Here is a 22,019-nt window from a genome sequence, read left to right as displayed (position 1 = left end):
GTCTTTCATTTGGCTACATTTTCTTTGGTATACCCAAAATTCATTTTAGATCCCAGTTACCTTCTTTCCTTTGCACTAAAAGAAGGAAAATCTTGGTGAAAGAAAGGGAGAAGAGAATCTGGGATGGTGATTTACATTGTACAGATTTTTAATCTGGATCATCACTGAGGTAGATTCATGAGCATGAAGGTGTGCTTGAGTATACAAAGATGAATGATAAATTTTATTCTATTAAGTAAATGTTGAATTTAACTGTGTACCACTTAGTCTGTTAGATAATGGTTGTTAACATCTGTCCTTATAAAAGAGTAGACCTTGTTTCCTATTTAGAAAATGTGTTTGACCCTTTCCCTGCCCCTTTAAAAATTGAATGCTCCAGTGAATAAGAGAAAGGAGAATTGGTAATTGACTCCAGTTACTTGAATACAATATCTTGCCCGACACTGGGACTTATAAAACTTAGATTTCTGTGTTTTTTCTCTAAATATTTTTTCTTTTGAATTGTATTTTGTAGGAAACTATTCACTCTCTAGAATGGTCTTATGTTCGTCTAGCAAGGAAATCAGCAAAAGGGTCCTTGAAGCTAGCAATGAAATTGAAAAGTGTCTGCTGTCAGCACTGGTGATAAATCAAACTGATGTTAAAGATGCAAATAGTCATTTTAGTACATTCTTCTCCGTTACTAGAATTGTTTAAGTTAATTAAGACAGCAAAGTACTTCATTATCTATTATGCTGCATACTAATGGTAAATTTAAAGTTTCACTGTTTTATAATACGAAAAATTTTCTGAAAAATGATCACATTAAAATCTTTTATATCCAATGTTCTTTTTTGTTTTATTTTTTCTATGTGCCCTCGTTCTCAGACAGATCCATTGTGTTCTAAGTTCATATACTTAATGGTAATTAATACTGTTAATTGGGATAATATATTTATTGTACTATAGTTAATTTTTTAGTTTGTGAGGTTTACAAAGTTTTAAAAAAAATTTTAGTAAGTGTTTGGAACTACCAGATGCAGGGTAACTTTTGTCCATCTTTTTAAGAAAGAGATTAAAATGATTATATATAATGTGTTTTTATTGGACTGTCAGAAATTTAATTATATTCAAGTTAGGATTGTAGAATTTTGAATGTACCCTATTAACTAAAATAAAAAAGCGGTTATAAATTACTGATATGATTGCTTTTTTTTAATTTGCAGCATTTAAATATTAGGACACTGACGGATGATATGGTAAGATTATCCTGAACTTTTCCTTTGTTATGAATTGTAACTAACCATATAACGTTGATGGTGTGCTCTGCTAACATCTTTGAAATTGCTAAAAGTCACATATATTGGAAACGTACTGTTCTTATAGTGCTGAAATAAGAGGCAGAACTGGTAAAATACACTAAATTGTTGGTTTTCAGTTGTAAAGTGAATGGTGGATATGTTAATCAAAAAATTTGTTTAATTACAAATTGTTAGTCAACTTTGAATCATTCAAATCAACTCTCATTCTTTAGGAATGAGTTGCACACTTCAAAAAAGAAGTAAAAATAGCAAAGACGTGTCAGCTTTTCAGAAATATGTAGTTGCTAATTAAAGTAAGTCAGACTAAAATATTATGCATATATATTTTTAAAATTTTGCTTAAAAATGAGAGAACCGGGCATGCCTTACTATGTTTTTTATGTTGAAAATAATAGGGCTTCTCATAGTAAGTAACACTTTATAGCACCATTATAGATTCTTGCATAGTCAAGTAAGTTTTTCTGAGAAATATATTTTTAAATGTAACTTGTGGCTAATAGTAATGGAATAACAGAAGAACAACAACAAAACACAAATAAACAATGACACCAAAAATATGTAAGTGTGTTATAGAGGAAAAAGCATGGACCCCCATTGACCAGGCTTTGCATTAAACTTCACCATATATGAAGCATGAAGGAGAATGCCTAGACCATAGTAAGCACTTAGAAAATAGTACCTCTAATATCAAAGGACTGTCTTATGCACCTGGGTAAGGCAGAATACAAAGATGAATGAAACGTAGATCTTGACATGAATGATTTAAAAAATTGTATTAGAATGTTGATATGTTTTATTCCTTTGAATAGTACCTAAGAAAAGCATATTTACATATAATTTTCTGGATGACATTTTCATATACTAACATATAGAAATTGGTAACAACACAGATTTCTCAACTTGCAAGGTAGATGTCTTTATTTTACAGTTGACAATATTGAGGCTCAGACAGATTAAGTAGCTTGCCCAAGTGTGCCCAGCTGGCAAGTGATACAGTCATAGCTTGAATTTTGTTCCACATTGCTTCAAGTCTCATATACTTACTGTGCTAACTTAACCCAGCTTGCAAATGGCTTCTTAAGGCTGATAAACCATCTGCAATTTTTATGTTTGAATTTCTATGATATACAATGATATATTTGTAACAGCTTTGATCTATAATTCATGGAGCATACAATTCACCCATTAAAAGTATATAATTTAGTGGTGTTTAGTATATTCAGAAGAATTGTACAACCATTACTACAGTCATTTTTAGAATGACTGTAAATTTTTAGAATTTTCGTCACCCTTAAAAGAAATGTCATGTTCATAAATAGTCCCTCTCTGTTTTCCCTCAACTCCCTCAGTTCTAGGCAACCACCAGTCTACTTTCTGACTGTATAGATTTGCCTGTTCTGGACATTTCATATAAATTGACTCATATCGTATGTGGTCTTTCATGATTATTTCACTTAACATAATGTGTTCAAGGTTCATCCACATTGTTGCATGTATCAGTACTTCATTTGTTTTTGTTTTGTTTTGTTTTTTTGAGACAGGGTCTCGCTCTGTTGTCCAGGCTGAAGTGCAGTGACATGATCATGACTCACTGCAGCCTTGACCTCCTGTGCTCAAGCAATCCTCCCACATCAGCCTCCTGAGTAGCGGGGATTACAGGCATGCACCACCTCACCTAGCTAATTTTGAAGTTTTAAATTTTTTGGAGAGACAAGATCTCCCTATGTTGCCCAGGCTGGGTTTAAACTCCTGGGCTCAAGTGATCCATCTGCCATGGCCTCCAAAAGTTTTGGGATTGTAGATGTGAGCCACTGCACCAGGCTCATTCACTTTTATTGCTGGATAGTATTCTGTATGACATTTTTGAGGTTTATTCATATTTTATGGACATTGCATTTTTTTCTCTTTGAAACACTGCCCTTGTTTTCATTATATGACAGTCCTTGCACACTGCCAACCCACAATCTTTACCTTAAGTTTTAGAAAGTAGAGTCATGGGGTGGCTTCGGCATGCCATTCCAGAAGCCATGTTGCTCTATCTTATATTAATAATTGAGTTCCTCATTGAGGACTTTCTTAGTTCTTTCTCTGACCTTCCCCCATTCCTCACCTCTCCCCTTATCCTTGCAGCTGGCCTTGGTAAGGTAAAAACTTTTGAGTTGTTACCATAATGCCTAGTGCATATCTTCAACAATACATCATTTATTATCTGCCTTTCTCAATGGTTTAAACCTTTTGAAGGCACGGACGATGTGTAATGAATACTTCTAGTACCTAGCATGCTTTCTGGCACATAGTGAATATTTTAAGAAATTTTTTTGTTGAGCAAGTGAAAGAGTCACTGTTCTGATAACCTTCCTGGTATTGGATCTCAGCCTGGCTTGGCGCTAGTCAGGCTTCCCAGAGACAGAGTCTTGCCTTTTTTGCACAAGGTAAGGGAGCTGTAATGAGGACCTTCTGTCAGTCTTTCTGACCGCTTGCCTGGATTGCTGAGTGTTGCCTTGCACCTGCTTTCTTCTTAATTGTACACATGTCTGTCTCTCCTGGATTCCTCATTGACCCTCTTCACGTGGACTTGCTGACTGAACTGCTGTCTCCTCACTCTCACTGTTCTCTTCTGATCTTGTGCTTTAGCTTGTCTCTTGAGTAGGCCCAGAATTTAGTCCAGGGAAGGATCAGGCAGGTAGCCTAGTTTAGGCATCTGTATCTGTTGCTGCAGAGGTTTGAGAATAAGCATGGCTATCTTCAACAGGAGACACCAAAGAGCAAATTCTTTCTTATTCATTGTTGACTGATGCAGTGTAGAAAGAGCATTGTTGGATTTGGAATCAGAAGATTCTTGGTGAGAGACAGAATTTTACCTCTTGTTAGCTCTGTTACCTTGGCAAATCAATTATTTGATTGTTCACTTATTTAAATTGGGACTAATTATACAGTTTCTTCATTTCTCATAGAGTTTTGGTGAGTTTCTTAAGTTTTTGTTGACCTGCTGCATTCAGTTCTGTCCGTTTTTACCCCTTTAAAAAATGTTTCTTGATGTACGGACAGGGAAGTGGTGTGACACGTTTGTAGCTGAGCCTTCCAGGGTATATGTTATAGATCAATGCAGAGTTGTGAGAAGGGAAAGGGTAGCTGGATATTTTGAGGGCTCTTTAAACTATTTCTGGTGTGTTAGAACTCAGGGCAGCATTTGCCAATGATGCTTGATATGTGCTAGCAATATGTTTTCTGATTGAAGTTTGCCCCGTTACAACATACACATTGCATGTATGCTTTCAATGTAGAAATTCTTAATGTGAATAGCCTTTTTTTTGGTCAGAACTTGAGAGAGGCATATAAGAATAGCATTGTGCTGTAGTCATACATTTGAATAACAGTATTTTAGAAACATTAAAACATCACGGGAAGCATTAATGTTAAAAACCTATCTCTTTAAGTTGTTTTGTTAAAGGTCTGCAAAAGTACTTTATGTTTTAAGGTTATTTCTTGAGTTACTATCAGAATTGAATTTCACTGTCTTGTTAAGGGAATAAAGGATTGCTCTAGCGTTGGGTTCCCTAGGCAGAGTTAATAGACTATAAGCAGCGTTTGTTCTATAAATATGAGCATTCTCTTTGTATAAAGTGCAGCTTAGGTGCTAGGGTAATAAATAAAGATGAATAAATGTTTAGCTTATAACTTCCATTGCTTATACCTGGGTTTTGAGGAAGGTTTTCCTCATAGAGGCAAAAAGGTTGGGAGGAGGGGGAGTGAGGGGAGACAAGTTTGAAAAGGTAAGTTGGAAAACATTGAATGTGGATGTGACAATGCTGAATTATCCATCAGCGTGTCCACTGAGTGTTTTTGGAGTGTAGGAGTTGTTTTTGACTTGCTGTTTTCTCTCCTGTCCTTCACAACCATTTCTCTACAGTAGAGTACTTCTGTGATCCTCATCTCTTTGTTCATCTAACTGCAGCCTGCTTTACTGTTTGGCCTGCAGCAATGGTTTTCAAATCTTTTTGACTAGATACTGCATTAAGAAATACATTTTATTTTGTAGCCTGGCATGCATAAACTCCTAAACTCTCTGCTTCTCAGTTGAAACAAAAGTTTAAAAACCAGTATTTAACATTTCTAAGCAAAATGAATTCTGATCTTTTTATTTCCATTCCTTTCTAATTTTCTTCACTCCTCTCCATTCCTTAAAAAAAAAAAAAAAAAGGTGATTGAATCCACTAAATTGATTTCATGACCCACAAATGGTTAACAGCTATAGCTAGAAAACCAAACACTGGCCTGCACAGAAACTAGAGGAAGTCATGAGGTCTTTTCATTAGTGTCTATTCTTTATTATATGTAGTTGCATGTAGGAAAGCCAGGTTAGAGTGCCACCTCTGCTATTTACTAGCTGTGTGACTTTGTGTTAGTTATGTAGCTTTTGAGCCTTGGTATAGACATAGTTTAAGGGACAAAGTAAGTAAGATGCTTGGTAAACTGTGCGTTTATAATTTAGTGCTGTGATTAGTAATACACACTTTTAAAAACTGAGGTATGATCCAGCAATCTCAATGCTGGGTATATACCCAAAGGAATATAAATTTTTCTACCATAAAGACACATGTACACGTATGGTCATTGCAGCACTATTTACAATAGCAAAGACATGGAATCGATCTAAATGCCCATCAATGGCAGATTGGATAAAGAAAGTATGGTACTAATACACCATGGAATACTATGCAGCCATAAAAAAGAACAAGATCATGTCCTTTGCAGGAACATGGATGGAGCTGGAGGCCATTATCCTTAGCAAACTAACACAGGAACAGAAAACCAAATACTGCATGTTCTCACTTATAAGTGGGAGCTAAATGATGAGAACGCATGGACACAAAGAGGGGTAAAACAGACACTGGGGCATACTTGAGGGTGATAGGTGGGAGGGGGGAGAATATCAGAAAAAATATCTATTAAGTACTAGTACTAGGACCAGTACCTGGCTGAAATAATCTGTACAACAAACCTATGTGACATGAGTTTATCTATATAACAAACCTGCACATGTACCTCTGAATCTAAAAGTTAAAAAAAAAAATTGAGGTATGATTTACTTACAATATAACACACCAATATTGAGTATAATCTGATGAATTTTGAGAAGTGTATACAATAATGTGTGCACTAGTTGTGATATGAAATATTTCCATCACCCCAAAAGGTTCCCTCTGTACCCGCTTGCAGTCAATTCTCTTCTCCCATCCTGGCTTTTGACAAGCACGTATCAGCATTCTGAACTATAGTTCAGTTTTTAGAATTTCGTATAAATGGAGTCACAAATTGTGTTGCCTTTGTGTCTGGCTCATTGTTTGGTAATACTACAATTGGTTTAATTCTTCAGCAGTTTGGGTTGTTTCCAGTTTTTGGCTATTATTAGTACAGTTGCTATGAGCATTTGAGTACAGTGTTGTTTTTTTGTGTGTATATGTTTTTGTTTTTTTGTGGGAGTCCTATAGTAAGTGTGTCTTTAACTTGGTAAGAAACTGACAAATCGTTTCCCACAATTACTAATGTTGAACATTTTTTTATGTGCTTATTTGACGTTTTCTTGTTTAAATGTTTGTTACTAGATATAGGACTATTCAAGTAATCTATTTTTTTCCTAAGTGAGCCTTGGTAGTTTATGTCTTTCAAGGACATAAATTTTACCTATATTGTTAAATCTAAATTTTTACCTATATTTTACATTTTAATCTATGTTGTTGAATTTATGGGTATAAAGTTTTTTGTGATATTTTCGTATCCCTTTAATGCAGGATCTGTATTAATTACCCCCTTTGCAATCCTCATATTGATAATTTGTGTTTTCTGTGTTTCTCTCTGTGACTAATCTGGCTAGAGGTTTGCCAGTTTTATTGATCTTTTGAAAAACTAGCTTTTGTTTTCACTAATTTTCTTTATAGTTCTTTTGTTTTTGTTTGTTTTACCTTTATTATATACTTTCTTTTGTTTTATTATTTTTTCTCTGATTTCTTAAGGTAGAACTCTAAGTCATTGATTTAATGCCTTTGTTTGCTAACATACTAGATTTTTTATGCTATAAATTTTCCTCTGACAGCTGCTTTAGCTGCATCCCACAAAATTTCATTGAATTGAATATTTTAAATTTCTTATCTTGTTTGACCCATGGGTTATTTTGGTATATGTTATTTAACTTCCAAATATTTAGGGGTTTTCCTGATATTTGACTGTGTCTGATTTGTAATTTAGTTCTCTCGTGGTCAGGGACCCATAGTTTGCATGAATTCTGTCCTTTCTGATTTTTTAAGTCTTACTTTATGTCCCAGAACATGGTCTATCTTGGTCAATGTTTGTGTGTATTCTGAATGATTGGTAGTGCTGTTCACATCTTCTGTATTCTTGTTAATTTTCTATGTGTTCTAACAATTATTGAGAGAAGTATCAAAGTTTCCAACTGTGATTTTAGATTTTATTTTTCCTGTTCGATCGGTTTTTGCTTCATGTATTTTGAAGCTTTGCAGTGAAGTGCATATATAAGATTGTTGTGACTTCTTTATCTTTAATAAATGATGTTTTAAAATCACAAATAATTTTTATTAGTTTTTAGTTCTTGGAAATTTATTGGATTTACCTACTCTACTTGATATAATCATGTGCTGCTTCTTTGGAGAACAAAGATTTCTTGACTTCTGTGACATCAAATTTTCTCAATTTCATACCCCTTTGACCTTTCATTATCTATCTGGTTGCATAATTTTTCCTTTTTGCCTTAAATTATTGTTTTTTTCTCAGTTGTTTTTCCTGATTCTACTATTCTTTTCCTCAGTAGACAGTGTTTTACTTGGGTAATCACCTCTGAAGTTTTCAATTAACCATGTATATCTCTGTTTAGGACCTTTCCTCCAATTGAGAAATAATTCACTGGCCTACTGAATAACCTCAATGGATGTCTCATCTATTCCAGAAGCTCTGTGTGCTCTAACTTAAACCCTTTACTTTCCTCATAAACTTGTTTTATTCTTTATATTCTCTTAGAAAGTAGCTTCACCTTTCCAGTGTTTCTTTCTGATTATTTCTTGAATCTCTTCTTCTCTCGTTCCTTCTATCAGAGTCCTAGTCTTCTCATTTTTTCTTCTCTGGACTCTGGCAGCTTCCTATTGCTACCCAAAATGCTGCCTTCCCACACAGCTATCAGAGTGATCTATCTACATTGCCTATCTGATCATGTTTTATGCTGTTTGAAACTGCTTAATTGCACCTGTTTTATATAGGTCAAGTCTAACATGGCAGATAAGGCCTTCATGGCAGGACCCTGCCTCTCTAACTTGACAATGCATCTCTCATTAGCATGCAGAAACCTTCTAGGGAATAGAAAGAGATAAGATGCTGGAGAATTTACTTAGGGAGTATAAAAACATAATTAGGGGGCTGAGTGTAGCGGCTCATGCCTGTAATCACGGCACTTTGTTTGGGAGGCTGAAGTGGGAGGATTGCATGAGCCCAGAACTTCGAGATTAGCCTGGGCAAGATAGGGAGACCCTGTCTCTACCAAAAAAAAAAAAAAAAAAAAATTAGCTGGGTGTGATGGTATGCAGACATAAACCTATAGTCCTAGTCCTAGGTACTTGGGAGACTGAGGCAGGAGAATCACTTGAACCCAGGAGTTTGAGGCTACAGTGAGCCATGATTGTGCCACTGTACTCCAGTCTGGGTGACAGAGGGAAACCCTGTCTTAAAAAAAACAAATCAAAACAACATAACTAGGGAATTGTGGTTGCTAATTAGAAGAATGGTGTGTTAAGTAACAGTAAGGACTATGTAATTGTTAGCTATGTGCCAAAGAGTGTTCCAAATGTTACTATATAAACACATTTAATTGTAACACCAAACCTCTGAGTAAGCACTGTTATTGTTCCCATCTTTAAAGATGGGGAAACTGGGGGAAGAGAGAGCTTAAGTAACTTGTTCAGTGTCATAGAGGGCGGCCAGGAAAACTCTGGCAGATTGGCTCCAAATAACATGATCTTTTTTTTTTTTAAAATTATTATTATACTTTAGGTTTTAGGGTACATGTGCACAATGTGCAGGTTTGTTACATATGTATCCATGTGCCATGTTGATTTCCTGCACCCATTGACTCGTCATTTAGCATTAGGTATATCTCCTAATGCTGTCCCTCCCCCCTCCCCCAACCCCACAACAGTCCCCGGTGTGTGATGTTCCCCTTCCTGTGTCCGTGAGTTCTCATTGTTCAATTCCCACCTATGAGTGAGAACATGCGGTGTTTGGTTTTTTGTCCTTGCGATAGTTTACTGAGAATGATGTTTTCCAGTTTCATCCATGTCCCTACAAAGGACACGAACTCATTTTTTATGGCTGCATAGTATTCCATGGTGTATATGTGCCACATTTTCTTAATCCAGTCTATTGTTGTTGGACATTTGGGTTGGTTCCAAGTCTTTGCTATTGTGAATAGTGCCGCAATAAACATACGTGTGCATGTGTCTTTATAGCAGCATGATTTATAGTCCTTTGGGTATATACCCAGTAATGGGATGGCTGGGTCAAATGGTATTTCTAGTTCTAGATCCCTGAGGAATCGCCACACTGACTTCCACAATGGTTGAACTAGTTTACAGTCCCACCAACAGTGTAAAAGTGTTCCTATTTCTCCACATCCTCTCCAGCACCTGTTGTTTCCTGCTTTTTTAATGATGGCCATTCTAACTGGATCTTTGACAAACCTGACAAAAACAAGAAATGGGGAAAGGATTCCCTATTTAATAAATGGTGCTGGGAAAACTGGCTAGCCATATGTAGAAAGCTGAAACTGGATCCCTTCCTTACACCTTATACAAAAATTAATTCAAGATGGATTAAAGACTTAAATGTTAGACCTAAAACCATTAAAATCCTACAAGAAAACCTAGGCAATACCATTCAGGACATAGGCGTGGGCAAGGACTTCATGTCTAAAACACCAAAAGCAATGGCAACAAAAGCCAAAATTGACAAATGGGATCTAATTAAACTAAAGAGCTTCTGCACAGCAAAAGAAACTACCATCAGAGTGAACAGGCAACCTACAGAATGGGAGAAAATTTTTGCAACCTACTCATCTGACAAAGGGCTAATATCCAGAATCTACAATGAACTCAAACAAATTTACAAGAAAAAAACAACCCCATCAAAAAGTGGGCAAAGGACATGAACAGACACTTCTCAAAAGAAGACATTTATGCAGCCAAAAAACACATGAAGAAATGCTCATCATCACTGGCCATCAGAGAAATGCAAATCAAAACCACAGGGAGATACCAAATAACATGATCTTTATCAAAAGCATTGTAATGCCATTTAAGTACTATCCTTTTCTCCACTGAGAGCACCAAGTGTAAAATCTAGAAGTATATCTCATTCTTTCCCTTTTTTTTTTTTTTTTTTGAGACAGGGTCTCGCTTTGTCACCCAGGGCAGTGGTGCGAACACAGCTCACTGTAGCCCTCACCTCCTGGGCTCCAGCTCAGACCCACAAGTAGCTGGGACTACAGACATACACCACCTTGCTTAGCTAATTTTTGTATTGTTTTGTGGCGATGGGGTTTCTCCATGTTACCAAGACTGTATCTTAATATTTTCTGCTTTTCCCTTGATGCCATCTATATGAGACTTTTAAATGGAAAAGAGAAATTGTATCATAGCCATTGACCTTAATCCTGAGAAAATCATTGTAATTATAAAGACATACTATATCTAAGATGTTTTCTAAGATGAGAAATGAACCATTTTGAATATCTCAAGTAAACAAAACTGAAAAAAATCCACCCCAAAGAAATAGGTGTTGGACTGAGAGGTCATCTGTTAAAGAATATGAGATTCTTTTAATTGTAAAGGACATAGAAAAATTTCTCTGTATAGAAAGCACTTCACGTATCTCAGAACAACTGCAGCCTGCACCCAGAAACAGATACAGGCTTTCCTTGTTATCCTCAAAGTTCCCAGGGTAATGGGGTCATAGAGCTACTGCAGAAATCACCTGCTGTGGATGTAGGTTCTAGTGAGTGAGTGGAAGTTTTCACTTCACTATTCTCTCACCTCCTGACTGTTCTCTGGGCCTTCTTCCTCGGTATAACTGTTACCAGACAACTCTAGTACATTCCTGTGTGATTTCTGTGAGGCTTCACTCAAAGATGAATGCGGCCTAATAGGACTGAGCTTTGTTTACCTGTACCTACCTAGATGTGATGTGTCTTGTGGGATATATGCTAAATTATACATCGTATTTATGAAATAAAGGAAAATGACTTTAATTACCTGAGTTTCTTCCTAACTTTAAAGTCAAGTAATAGAACATAAGTCAGTAGCTTTTAAAAATAAAGGCTCAACCTAGAATTATTTAAGATAGTTTTATCTTATTATTCTAGTAGGATATAAGGCTTTCTGTACTATAATATACTTTCTATTTTCATTAACTTTTTATATTTTCCTTGGTAAGTTAATAATAATGAGTGATAAAAAGTGTGATGTTCCGTCTGCCCAACCACAGTTTTTCAGTAAAACTATATATTCATATTATACTCTTCTGTGTAAAGTAGAAATACCAGCATGGATTGGGGCAACTGAATGTAAAATACATCCAAACAAGTTCTGTTTTAAATAACTTAAACTGTTCATTTAGTCAGGTGGGCCTTTCTTAGCCCATTAATGAGTTAATTAGGACTTCCTGTACTTAAATTTTCAGTAGTAATACTTAAGTACTATCTTAGAATCTTTAAATATTTATAGGATAGTTTAGAGAGCTCCTCCTCAAATCAGCACAAACTTGGGAATAAGATCAAGAGCTCTCAGAGTTGAATATACTAATATGTAGTAGGGTGTACAGACTTGTATATTCATTCTTTTGTCCACTCATTCATTAATAATTTGTTGAGTGCCTAGTACTGTTTTAGAAATACAAATATGGAAAAAGAAGGTCTCTGTCGTCTGGGTGCAGTAGAGAAATGGATGTATAGACAATCAGTAGTTTTAGTGTGGTATGATAGGGGCTGGAAGGCCAACTTGATCTTGGAAGACTTCACATGAAGGTGACTTTTCAGCTGAGTTTTGAAGGACGGGTTGGAATCTGGGCTGGCAGGAGTTGGTGTAATTTTTACTCCTTAATAATTTTACTTCTGGCATACCAATGAAATGGATTCGTAGTGGAAGCATGTCAGGTTGGCAAGTAGAAAGCGATTATTGATGTCTGCAAGATGACTTTTTGTGTATGGGTAATATAGGTCTATGCTTTTTAAAATAAAATGTAATATATACAGAGCTAATTTATATTCTCAAGTATATAGTATTAATATTTAAATATACGCAATTAGAATTGTACTTTGAGTAGATGGGTAGATAGAACTTTGGGGTTTCTTGAATGTTAAATTTTTTTCAATGATATGTGTGCTCCCTTTTGAATGGATATTTTTCTTATTACCTTATATCATGATATTAAATAACCTAAGTTATCCTTGTTTTTAGTGTAGGGGCTACTCTAAATTGTCAGTGTTAGGAAGAGTCTGGGTTTTCCTATTGAATATATAACAGGCATGACACCTGGCATTCTCCCTTGATATGCTATGTTAATTATTTTTTATTTAAAATATTGTTGAGAAAAATTTAGCAAGGCAAGAAGCAATGGCTGGGGTGTTCCAGGCCTGGAAGATAGGAAGCTAATTATTAATTTATTTACTTAACAAATATTAATATAACATCCACTACATGTTTAGAACTGTGGTAAGTTCAGAGGAGGTTTAGTGAATAAAATAACAGTATCTGTTCTCAAGGACTTAAAGCCTAGTTCACAGGCAGTTAAAGAATTGTATACATATTATATGATGCAAACACTAAGTCTTTGAGCATCTAACTCAGTCTTGAGGAATCAAAATGGGCTCTTACATTAGCTGTAGTTTAAGTTGAGAGCTGAAGATTGAGTTGAAATTAGCCAGGTAAGGGGATGGGGTATGAGGTGTGGGTAGGTTTTAGGCACAAGGAACAGCCTGTGCATGTTTAGGAGACTCTAGGTTGTTCATTATCTCTAGATCATACAGTGTAAGGTGGTGGAGTGGTGAAGAGATTGTCTAGAGAGGAAATATGTTCAGATCAAGATGGACCTTTGAGCCAAGAATGTCATCCTTTGAGTAACGAGGGGCTACTGAAAGAGTTTAACCACAGGAGTGAGGGGCATGATCAGATTTGCATTTTCAGGAGATTGAATGGTGTTGGGGTAGAGAATTGCTATAGCATGGTAGGGGGAGAGGGCAGTGAAGAGATGGAGGCAGGTTAGAAGGCTAGGAGGCAGGTTAGAAGTGGCCTGAGCTAGTGACAGTAGGGACAGAGAGAAGATGAATTAAGGAGGTGTAATCCACATGCTTTGAATTATGTCTTTATTAATTTTCATTATGGTTATCACAATTCAAATCACCTTTCAGCAGAGCTGAGTCATAATCAGTTCATATCATCAGTAAGCACCCCTTTGCTTCTCTCACTATTCAGGTCCATTCATTCTTCTGATCTGATATTATCTCTCAAGTCCTCCAGGCTTCCCAAACCCTCCTACTTTGCCCTTTGGAACTCGAAGTCTGTCATCTTCTTTGAATGTTCTCTTTCCTCCTTGCTGTAGTTGAAACCTGGATGTTCTTTGATGGCTTTATTTTCCTGGTGGCTTCTTACTTCAAAAGCTTCCAGCTCTCTTTGAAGCATAAACCATCAGAGTATACAACCTGTTGGTTCCTCCTTGTTGGTGGTCTCAACTGTAGGTCTTCTAGTCCCTCCCACTGATTCACTGAAGGCATTGGAACTTGAGTTACTTTCTTCTTTTCCACCACAATTTCTGCTATCGTTCTGTATCCACCTACCAGGGGTTCTTAGCTTGTGGTCCATGGACCACCAAGGGGTCTTGGTGGAATTCATGGTGTCCTTGAAGAAAAAATTAAATCTTTATTTTCTTTAATCTGTAAATGAAATTTAGTATTTCTTTCAGTTATGCATATAGGAAAAAAACACCTATCAGCATGCCAGAAAAACCCACAGTAGTATTTGGCCTGTGACTTTATCACCAACAGAAATCAGATATTTTCAAAGCACAGTAGTTACTGAAGATATTTCAAAATATGGTTTACATTTGACAATATGTTGAAATTAGACTTGTCATTACCTTTGTTATTTAATGCAATAGTGAAGAACATTTATTGATATATTAAAATTTATTAATATTTTTATAACCTCATTTTACTTTAGTTCATATATATTTTAGGCATTTAAAAGTATTCTATGAGGAGCTCTGTAATTATCTATTGCTATATAATATTTCTCAAAACTCGGCAGCTTCAAACAATAATAAACACTTGATATTTCAGTTTCTTGCATCAAAAATTTGGAAACAGCTTATAGGATGGTTCTGTTTTGAGGTCTTTCATGAGATTATAATCATTTGCAGCCTTGATGGGGCTGGAGTATCTATTTCCAAAGTGGCTCACTCATGACTGGCAAGTGGGTGCTAATTGGTGCGGGGAGGCCTCGGTTCTTCCCTGTGCAGGCATCTCCAAACACTGCTCCATGGCATGACAGCTGGCTTTAGAACACATATTGCATGTTGTAACTTATTTTCAAGCAATTGAAGAAATTTTAAGAGCATAAATTTGTTTTTCATTTAATAATATTAAAATACTATGTGAAACCTACGTGTGGACAAAATATTATAAGTAGATAATCAAGTATTTTTTGGTAGGGAGGGAACAGTAAGTTTTCATCTTTTCAAAGAAGCCTCTGGCTAAAGAACTTCTTATAAATTTCAGTAAAATACAAATTAAGAGCTGAAGAAGCCCATATGTAACATTGAGGAATATCGAAGTCAGAATGCAGTTGATTGGATGGTAGGAATTGTTCCTGGGTAAGTCTATGGCCTAAAACTGGCCTCGGCTTATCATACCTGAAAGATTGAATGGTTGGTTTTTCTCTCCACGGTGATACATCTTTGTACCAGTGATGTCACTAGTGCTTAAACATAAAGACCATAGAACAGGCAGACATACTGCTTAGCAGTTAACATGTTCTATAATTTTCATATCAGCATCACAAGTTCCCTGTTGTACTGCCATTCCAAAGCCCCTCTTAAGGTACTTTTCTCCACTCTAGAATTAATCGTTCATTCTTGTTGCTAGTTCACTTGGCTTATTTTCTTGGGGGCATTTACAATATTCTACCTTAAATTATGATCCTTTATTGTATATTTTTCTCTCAAATGGTAAGCATCTATAGGGATGGTAACTATGTTTTATATATTTTATCATCTAGTAATTGCTCATTCATTTATACCTTCAACAAGTATTAATTGACTGACTGCTAACTATCAGGTACTGTTCTATAGGCTGCATACACAACGTGACTATAATCGTTATCTGTTGGTATGTAACGAGTTGCCCCAAAACTTAGTGACTTAAAATAGCAAACATTTATCATTTCATACCACTTCTGTGTGTCAGGAATTTGGTAGTTGCTTAGTTGGGTAGTTCTGGGTTGGGGTCTGCCTTGAGTTTGCAGTAAAAATGTTGGCTGGAGCTATGGTCATGTGAAGGCTTGACCAGGACTTTCAAGATGGCTCACTCACATGGCTGTTGGCAAGAAACCTGTTTATCTTTTAGCGGAAGCCCTCAGTTCTTTGTCATGTTCTTTGCCTCCCCTTAGGAGTTCTTGAGTGTTCTCATGATCTGGCAGCTGGCATACTCCCAAGAAGGAGCAAAACAAAAGCTGTAAAGTCTTTTAAGATCTAGTCTTGAAAATTGCACTCCATAATTTCCACAATATCTATTGGTTGCATAAATCAGGATCACTGGGGCCATCTTAGAGATGGGCTGCCACAGTGATTAAAACAGTTGATGGTTTGTCTAGCATGGCACTTAACGTTTTAGTTGGAAAGAGACAGAGTTAACAATTACAAAATAAATGAGATAATTACAGATTTTCGTAAGTCATGTGAAAGGACATAGGAAGAGAATGTACTGTGTGCTGTGACGGATAAGAGGTGGGTACACGTGCTACTTTAGATAAAGTGGTCAGGGAAGGCATTTCAGCCTTTTAAATCCAAAGATGAGAGTGAATAGTACTTTTATTTCCTGTTAACAATTCTCTGTGATGGGTACTATCATGGAAGGTTTAAGTAGCTTAGTTGTGGTAACACAATAAGCAAGTGGCTGGACAGGATTGTGAAGTCAGACTCCAGAACCTTGCTTGTTTTTAATCACAAAGTTCCCAGATTAGTAATAAAGTTAACTAAAGAGCCAAGCTATGTTAGCTGTTAGGTTTTTGCCCCCTCTTAAGCATAGTGTAAGATTGCCTGAAAATAGAGAATTTCAAGCAGTAGATTTTATTCCGTATTTCAAGTATGTATTTGGATAGAATTGATTCTATAATGAGAAGGAATTTTTGTTTGCTTAATAATTCTCCTGGATTTCGTGAAAATTTCTACTCCCTTCTGGGTTCTAATGAAGTATGTTTATGATCATATGTAGTTTTTCATACTTGTGAAATTGTAAGATGACTAATTATATTTTCCTTTTATTTTAAATTAAAAAATCACTTGCCTTTTGGTGTTTAAAATGTTGTAATACTGAAAACCTTAAACACCGAGTTTTCACTTTTGCGGTGATATACTATAGCTAAAAATTCAGATAGTTTTTTTTGAACCTTTTTTTGTTTAATTAATTTTATTTAAACTGTCATTACTGATTATCAGTGTGATTACTCAGTATGAGATAATACTCAGTAGGGTGCTCATTTAGCTTTCCCTGAAGATAAGTGATGTTAATTTATAAAACTTAGTATACCCCAGACACAGTCAAAGCCATATTAATGAAGTGTGGTATACCATCTCCAAATGGCATTATAACAGAATCTCCTCAGTCTTGCATATGTTTAACTAATTCTTCAACAAAGGCAAATTGTTTGTATACTTCACCTCTCTGGGTTGTGTTTCTTGCTCAATTTTAAGAGGAGAATTTCGTATAAAATTATGAAAATTTTACATGAAGTAGAAAGTGCACAAATTGTAATACACACACATAAACAACCCCCAGCCAAATTGCCAAATACAAGATAACCAACTTATGGTCAATATTAGGGGGATTCCGGTCATATTTTTATGTAAAAAGTATTTTTAAAGTTTGCTCAAGTGTTCTATTGTACCTTGGTTTAAGCAAATTGTGTGTGCAATTTCATCACAGATAGATTAGGAGTGATTTTTCCATGTGTGAATGGAATCATAGTAACCTCTCTTTTAAAAAATGAAACTTCTTTTAAAACGTGTAAATGATTTGATAGTAAAGCTCACTTTGCGCCTAGCTTTGTTATAGGGCCCAGATTTTGTAGAATCTACCTGGAGTGCTCAATAGGGCACGGAAATGCTTTTACTTTTAGCCTGAGGTATTCATTAGATCCGAGTTGCTATTCCAGTATAGGAGGAAGGATTGTGCTTATTTTTCTTTTATGGTTCTTTCCTTATTTTTTTCTTTTATTCTTTCTTGTCTGGGAAAAGAAAGCATTATATTGAAAATATGAAATACTGATTGATCCTTTTGTATCTCATATTACTATTTTGACCATTGTGGATTTAGAAGCTAGAAGAGGGGAATGCTAATTTTTCCTATCTTGCCTTCATCCGTCTATACTAGTGGTAATGTACAAATTTATTTTTCAATTTGGGTAAAATTTATCTTTTCCCCAGAGTTTTAGGTGCCAAGCATATGGGGTAGGTGTGATAATTATATTTTATTATTAATGTTATTACTTTTACAAATTATGTTATTGATACAAGTACCGTTTTACTAGTTTTACTCCTGAAAGCATTAAGGGCTGATTTTTTTCCTTTGTCCTATTTTTGAGCTCAATACTATGAAATTGTTAGGTACAAAAGTGTTTTGGAGCTTGTTCTTTTATTTTTTAGACATGCAGTTTCCTCACTTTAAGGATTAAACAAATGTATTCAACCTGATGCTGCATTTCAAGCTGTTAGCCTGGTGCTTGACATATAGAAAAGGCTCAGTAAATATTAGTAAAAATATTGTTAATTTTTATGACTTTAGAGATTCTTTTTAAAAAAAGTTTTGGTTTTTGGCGAAAATTAAGATTTTATGTCTTCTATCACTGTTAGAACCATTAGGTTATGCATTTACAAATTAGCTTGTGAAGTGCTTAAGCTTATTATTCCCATTTATTGACATGTTTACATTTGTAATATTGATGTTGCATTAATGAAGTTTTGCTTAATTTCACTTCATTATAAGTTTGGCATATTAATTAAGTTACACTGGGTTTTTTTTGGGTGTGTGTGTATGTAAAGAGCCAGAATAGTTTCTGTGCTTAGGAATTGATATTATCTGTACAGAAATGATGGCAATGAAGTAGTGACTTGGGAGATAGGTAACCAGTCCCATTTCCTAAAAACAGTTTCTTTGGTTTCTCTCATTTTTTTTTTTTTTTAAACAAACATCAGTAATGAGGGTACAAATGTACATAGGGATAGTAACTTCTGGACATATATTCATGTGGAGACAGTTTTATGTTTCTGAGTTATTCCAGAGTAGGAAACGCTTATGGTGGTGAGTTAGATGCCACTCTTTTTTGCTATTACATTTCACATACCTCCTACATTTTCTGTATAGCTATATAATTACCTATTTATGTGCTTGTCTCCTCCACTTGATAATTATTTAAGGTAAGTCTTATAGCTCATTTATCTTTGTATCACCAACATCTAATAGACAACTGTTGATTGCTCTTCATTTCTTTTTGTAGATCTGGGATTTCATCCCAGAACAAGTTAAGAAAAAGTTATATATGTATCACTTCCCTACAGCCTGAAAAAATTCTTTTATACTTTTTGTAGTACAGGTCTGCTGGAGACAGGTTATCTCAGTTTTTGTCTGAAAGTGTGTTTCTTTTGCTTCTACTTATGAAAGATAGTTTCACTGTATACAGAATCCCAGGATAACAGTACAGCTGATCCTGGAACAACATTGATTTGAACTGCCCAGGTCCCCTTAACACACAGGTTTTTTTCAAAGAAATATATTGGAGATTTTTGTAGATTTGCAATAATTTGAAAAAACTTGCAGACAAACTGATTAGAAATCTCGAAAAAAGAAAAAGTTACATATGTCTTGAATATATTTAAATAATAGTCTTTTTTCAATACCATAAAACATTTACAAATCTATTATAAAAAAGTTAAAATTAATCAAAACTTACTGACTTTAGTTCACACAAACATGAACTAAAGATGGTGCCATTTGCAGTCAAGAGAAATGTGAACAAATGTAAAGATGCAGTATTAAACTATAACTTTATAAAATTAACTGTACCACACACTATATTACTGTATTAATGTTGTAGTCACCTCTGGTTGCTATTCCGGTGAGCTCAAGTGTGTTGAGTACCTACTTAAAATGTCATGTGACACTAATCATCTCCACTTGAGCAGTTAATCTCTCCAGTAAATTGCGTATTTCAGTAAAAACTGATATCTTGCAGTTCTTGAGTATTTTTCATCGTGTTTAGTGCAATACCATAAACCCTGAGTAACACCATGGGACCCATACAAAGTGCCAATAGTGATGCTTGAAGTGCTCCCAAGAATCAGAGAAAACTCATGACATTACAAGAAAAAGGTGAATTGCTTGATACGTGAATTGTGTAGATTGAGGTCTGTAGCTGCGTTGGTCACCATTTCAGCAGAAAATTCATCTTGTTATATGATGTAAACTTACAATATTGATAAATATAGCACAGTATTGTAAATGTATTTTCTCTTATGATTTTAATAAGATTTTCTTTTCTCTAACTTATTGTAAGAATACAGTAAATATGTTTAACATACAACAATGTATTAATTGACTGTTTATGTTACTGGTAAGGTTTCCAATTAACAGGAGGCTATAAGTAGTTAAGTTTCTGGGAGTCAAAATTTATATGTGGACTTTGACTGCCCTAATCCCTGTGTTGTTCAAGAGTCAACCCTACCTTTCTTTCAACACTTTAAAGATGCCATTCCATTGTCTTTTGCCACCATTGTTTCTGGTGAGAAATTAGCTGTCATATCATTTTTTTCTCGTATATATAATGTATTTTTGTTTCTCTTGCTGTACTTTTATGGTTTGCTGTTTATTTTTAACTTTCAGCAGTTTGACCATGAAGTGCTTAGGGGTAGGTAGGGGTGTGTGTGTGTGTGTGTGTGTGTGTCTTTTGTATTCTTTTTGGGTTTTGCTGAGCTTCTTGGATCTGTGAATTGAGTTATATATATTTAATCAATTTTGGAAAATTCTTAGTCATTATCTTCTGAAATATTTCTTCTGTACCATTTCCACTCTCTCTTCTGCTTCTGGACCCCAGTTACACTTGTGTTACAACATTTGATGTTGTATCACAGATTGTATTCATTTTTTTTCTATCTCATTATTTTGTTTGTGTTTGAGTTTGGAACTTTCTATTGATCTGGGTTTAGGTTCACTGATTCTTCCTCAGCTATGTCCAGGTTACTGTCAAGCTCATCTAAGAAAATCTTCATTTCTGATCTATTCTTTATTTCTAATTCATCCGTTTTTCTTTCCTTAATAGTTTCTGTGACTTTGCTGCTGAAATTATTCATCTCATGTGTAATGTCCACTCTTCATTATATCCTTTCAGGAAAAAAAATGCCCATTTTAGGGTTAATGTAGAGTTCTCTTTCTGTTTTCAGTTCTACTTCTGGCTGTTTCTTCAGGAAATCTCTTTGACCAAGTACCCTGCCCCAGCCTTTAGATGGCATTATGACTTGCTCTTTCAAAGTCCAGAATGTGTCATGGGGATTTCTCTCCAGTCTTTTGCTTAGTCTATGGCCTTTGGAGGGCAGCTGTTTGCATATGCCTCACGGAGTAGTCATACAGCTTTCCTGTTCTGCTCCGAGCCATTGGCTCACTACCCCATTCAGTTGGTGAAGACTAGGGAAAGAGTTGGTAGGTGGGTGTAGACTTGACAAATGGCTGGGGCTTCATGTGGGGCTCCTTGAAATTCTAATGCCAGCACCCATGCAGCTATCAATATTTCCTTAAATATTTGGCTGGCTTTTCTTTACCCTTGTTTAACTTATTCTTCTTCCTCAACTGTTTGTCAGGGATAAGAGCAGCTTGTCATTTTCTGGTATTTGATTCTTGTAGGTTTCTTTGGGTCTTTATTTTTCTGTTGGGTTGATGACAACAGCAAGTATAACTTTATACGTTTTCTGGTTTGTTTTGGTGGTTAGAATGAGAGCAGTGGTGTTTTATGACAACTTTCTAAGTCCTACAGGAAGCTGTATTCTTAGTACTTTAATGTTTAAGTGATGTTAGGTAGACCATGGATGAGTGCAGTACATAGTATTTTTCCTAGACATTGTCTTCATAGTAAATTTAGAAACCTATTTTGAAAGATAATACTTATCTTTATGTCTCATTATTTGAAGAAATCCTATTTCTTTAGTGAATTGAATAAACAATACTGTGACTTAATTGTCCTTTTAAATTGAAACTTTGAGGTATCAGACGTCATGGAATCACTGTGTTTGAGTATACTTCTATTCTTGATGCCTGGTTCAGCTTAAGACTTTTCATTTTTGATGGTTGAAAAATTGTATTAGTCATGAAATGTATGAGTCTTTGTTCTTTGTGAGCAATAGAAC

At 35.3% G+C, this 22,019-nt stretch overlaps 1 protein-coding gene across 4 annotated transcripts in view; it reads left to right on the top strand.

Annotated features, from left to right (window-relative positions):
- DIAPH3 (diaphanous related formin 3) overlaps nucleotides 1-22,019 on the top strand; it is a 496,362-nt gene that overhangs the window by 29,916 nt on the left and 444,427 nt on the right. The window contains exon 2 of one of the 4 annotated variants that reach the window (XM_030813467.1): nucleotides 1,206-1,238. The exons of the other annotated variants lie outside the window; for them this stretch is intronic. Coding sequence (XP_030669327.1) covers nucleotides 1,206-1,238 — 33 coding nt within the window. The remainder of the gene's footprint in view (nucleotides 1-1,205; nucleotides 1,239-22,019) is intronic. 4 annotated transcript variants of the gene reach the window in all.

The sequence above is a fragment of the Nomascus leucogenys genome, chromosome 5, assembly GCF_006542625.1.
Source record: "Nomascus leucogenys isolate Asia chromosome 5, Asia_NLE_v1, whole genome shotgun sequence".
Classification (NCBI taxonomy): domain Eukaryota; kingdom Metazoa; phylum Chordata; class Mammalia; order Primates; family Hylobatidae; genus Nomascus; species Nomascus leucogenys.
Note: the sequence above shows the minus strand (reverse complement) of the source record. Positions and strands in the feature narration are given on the sequence as shown.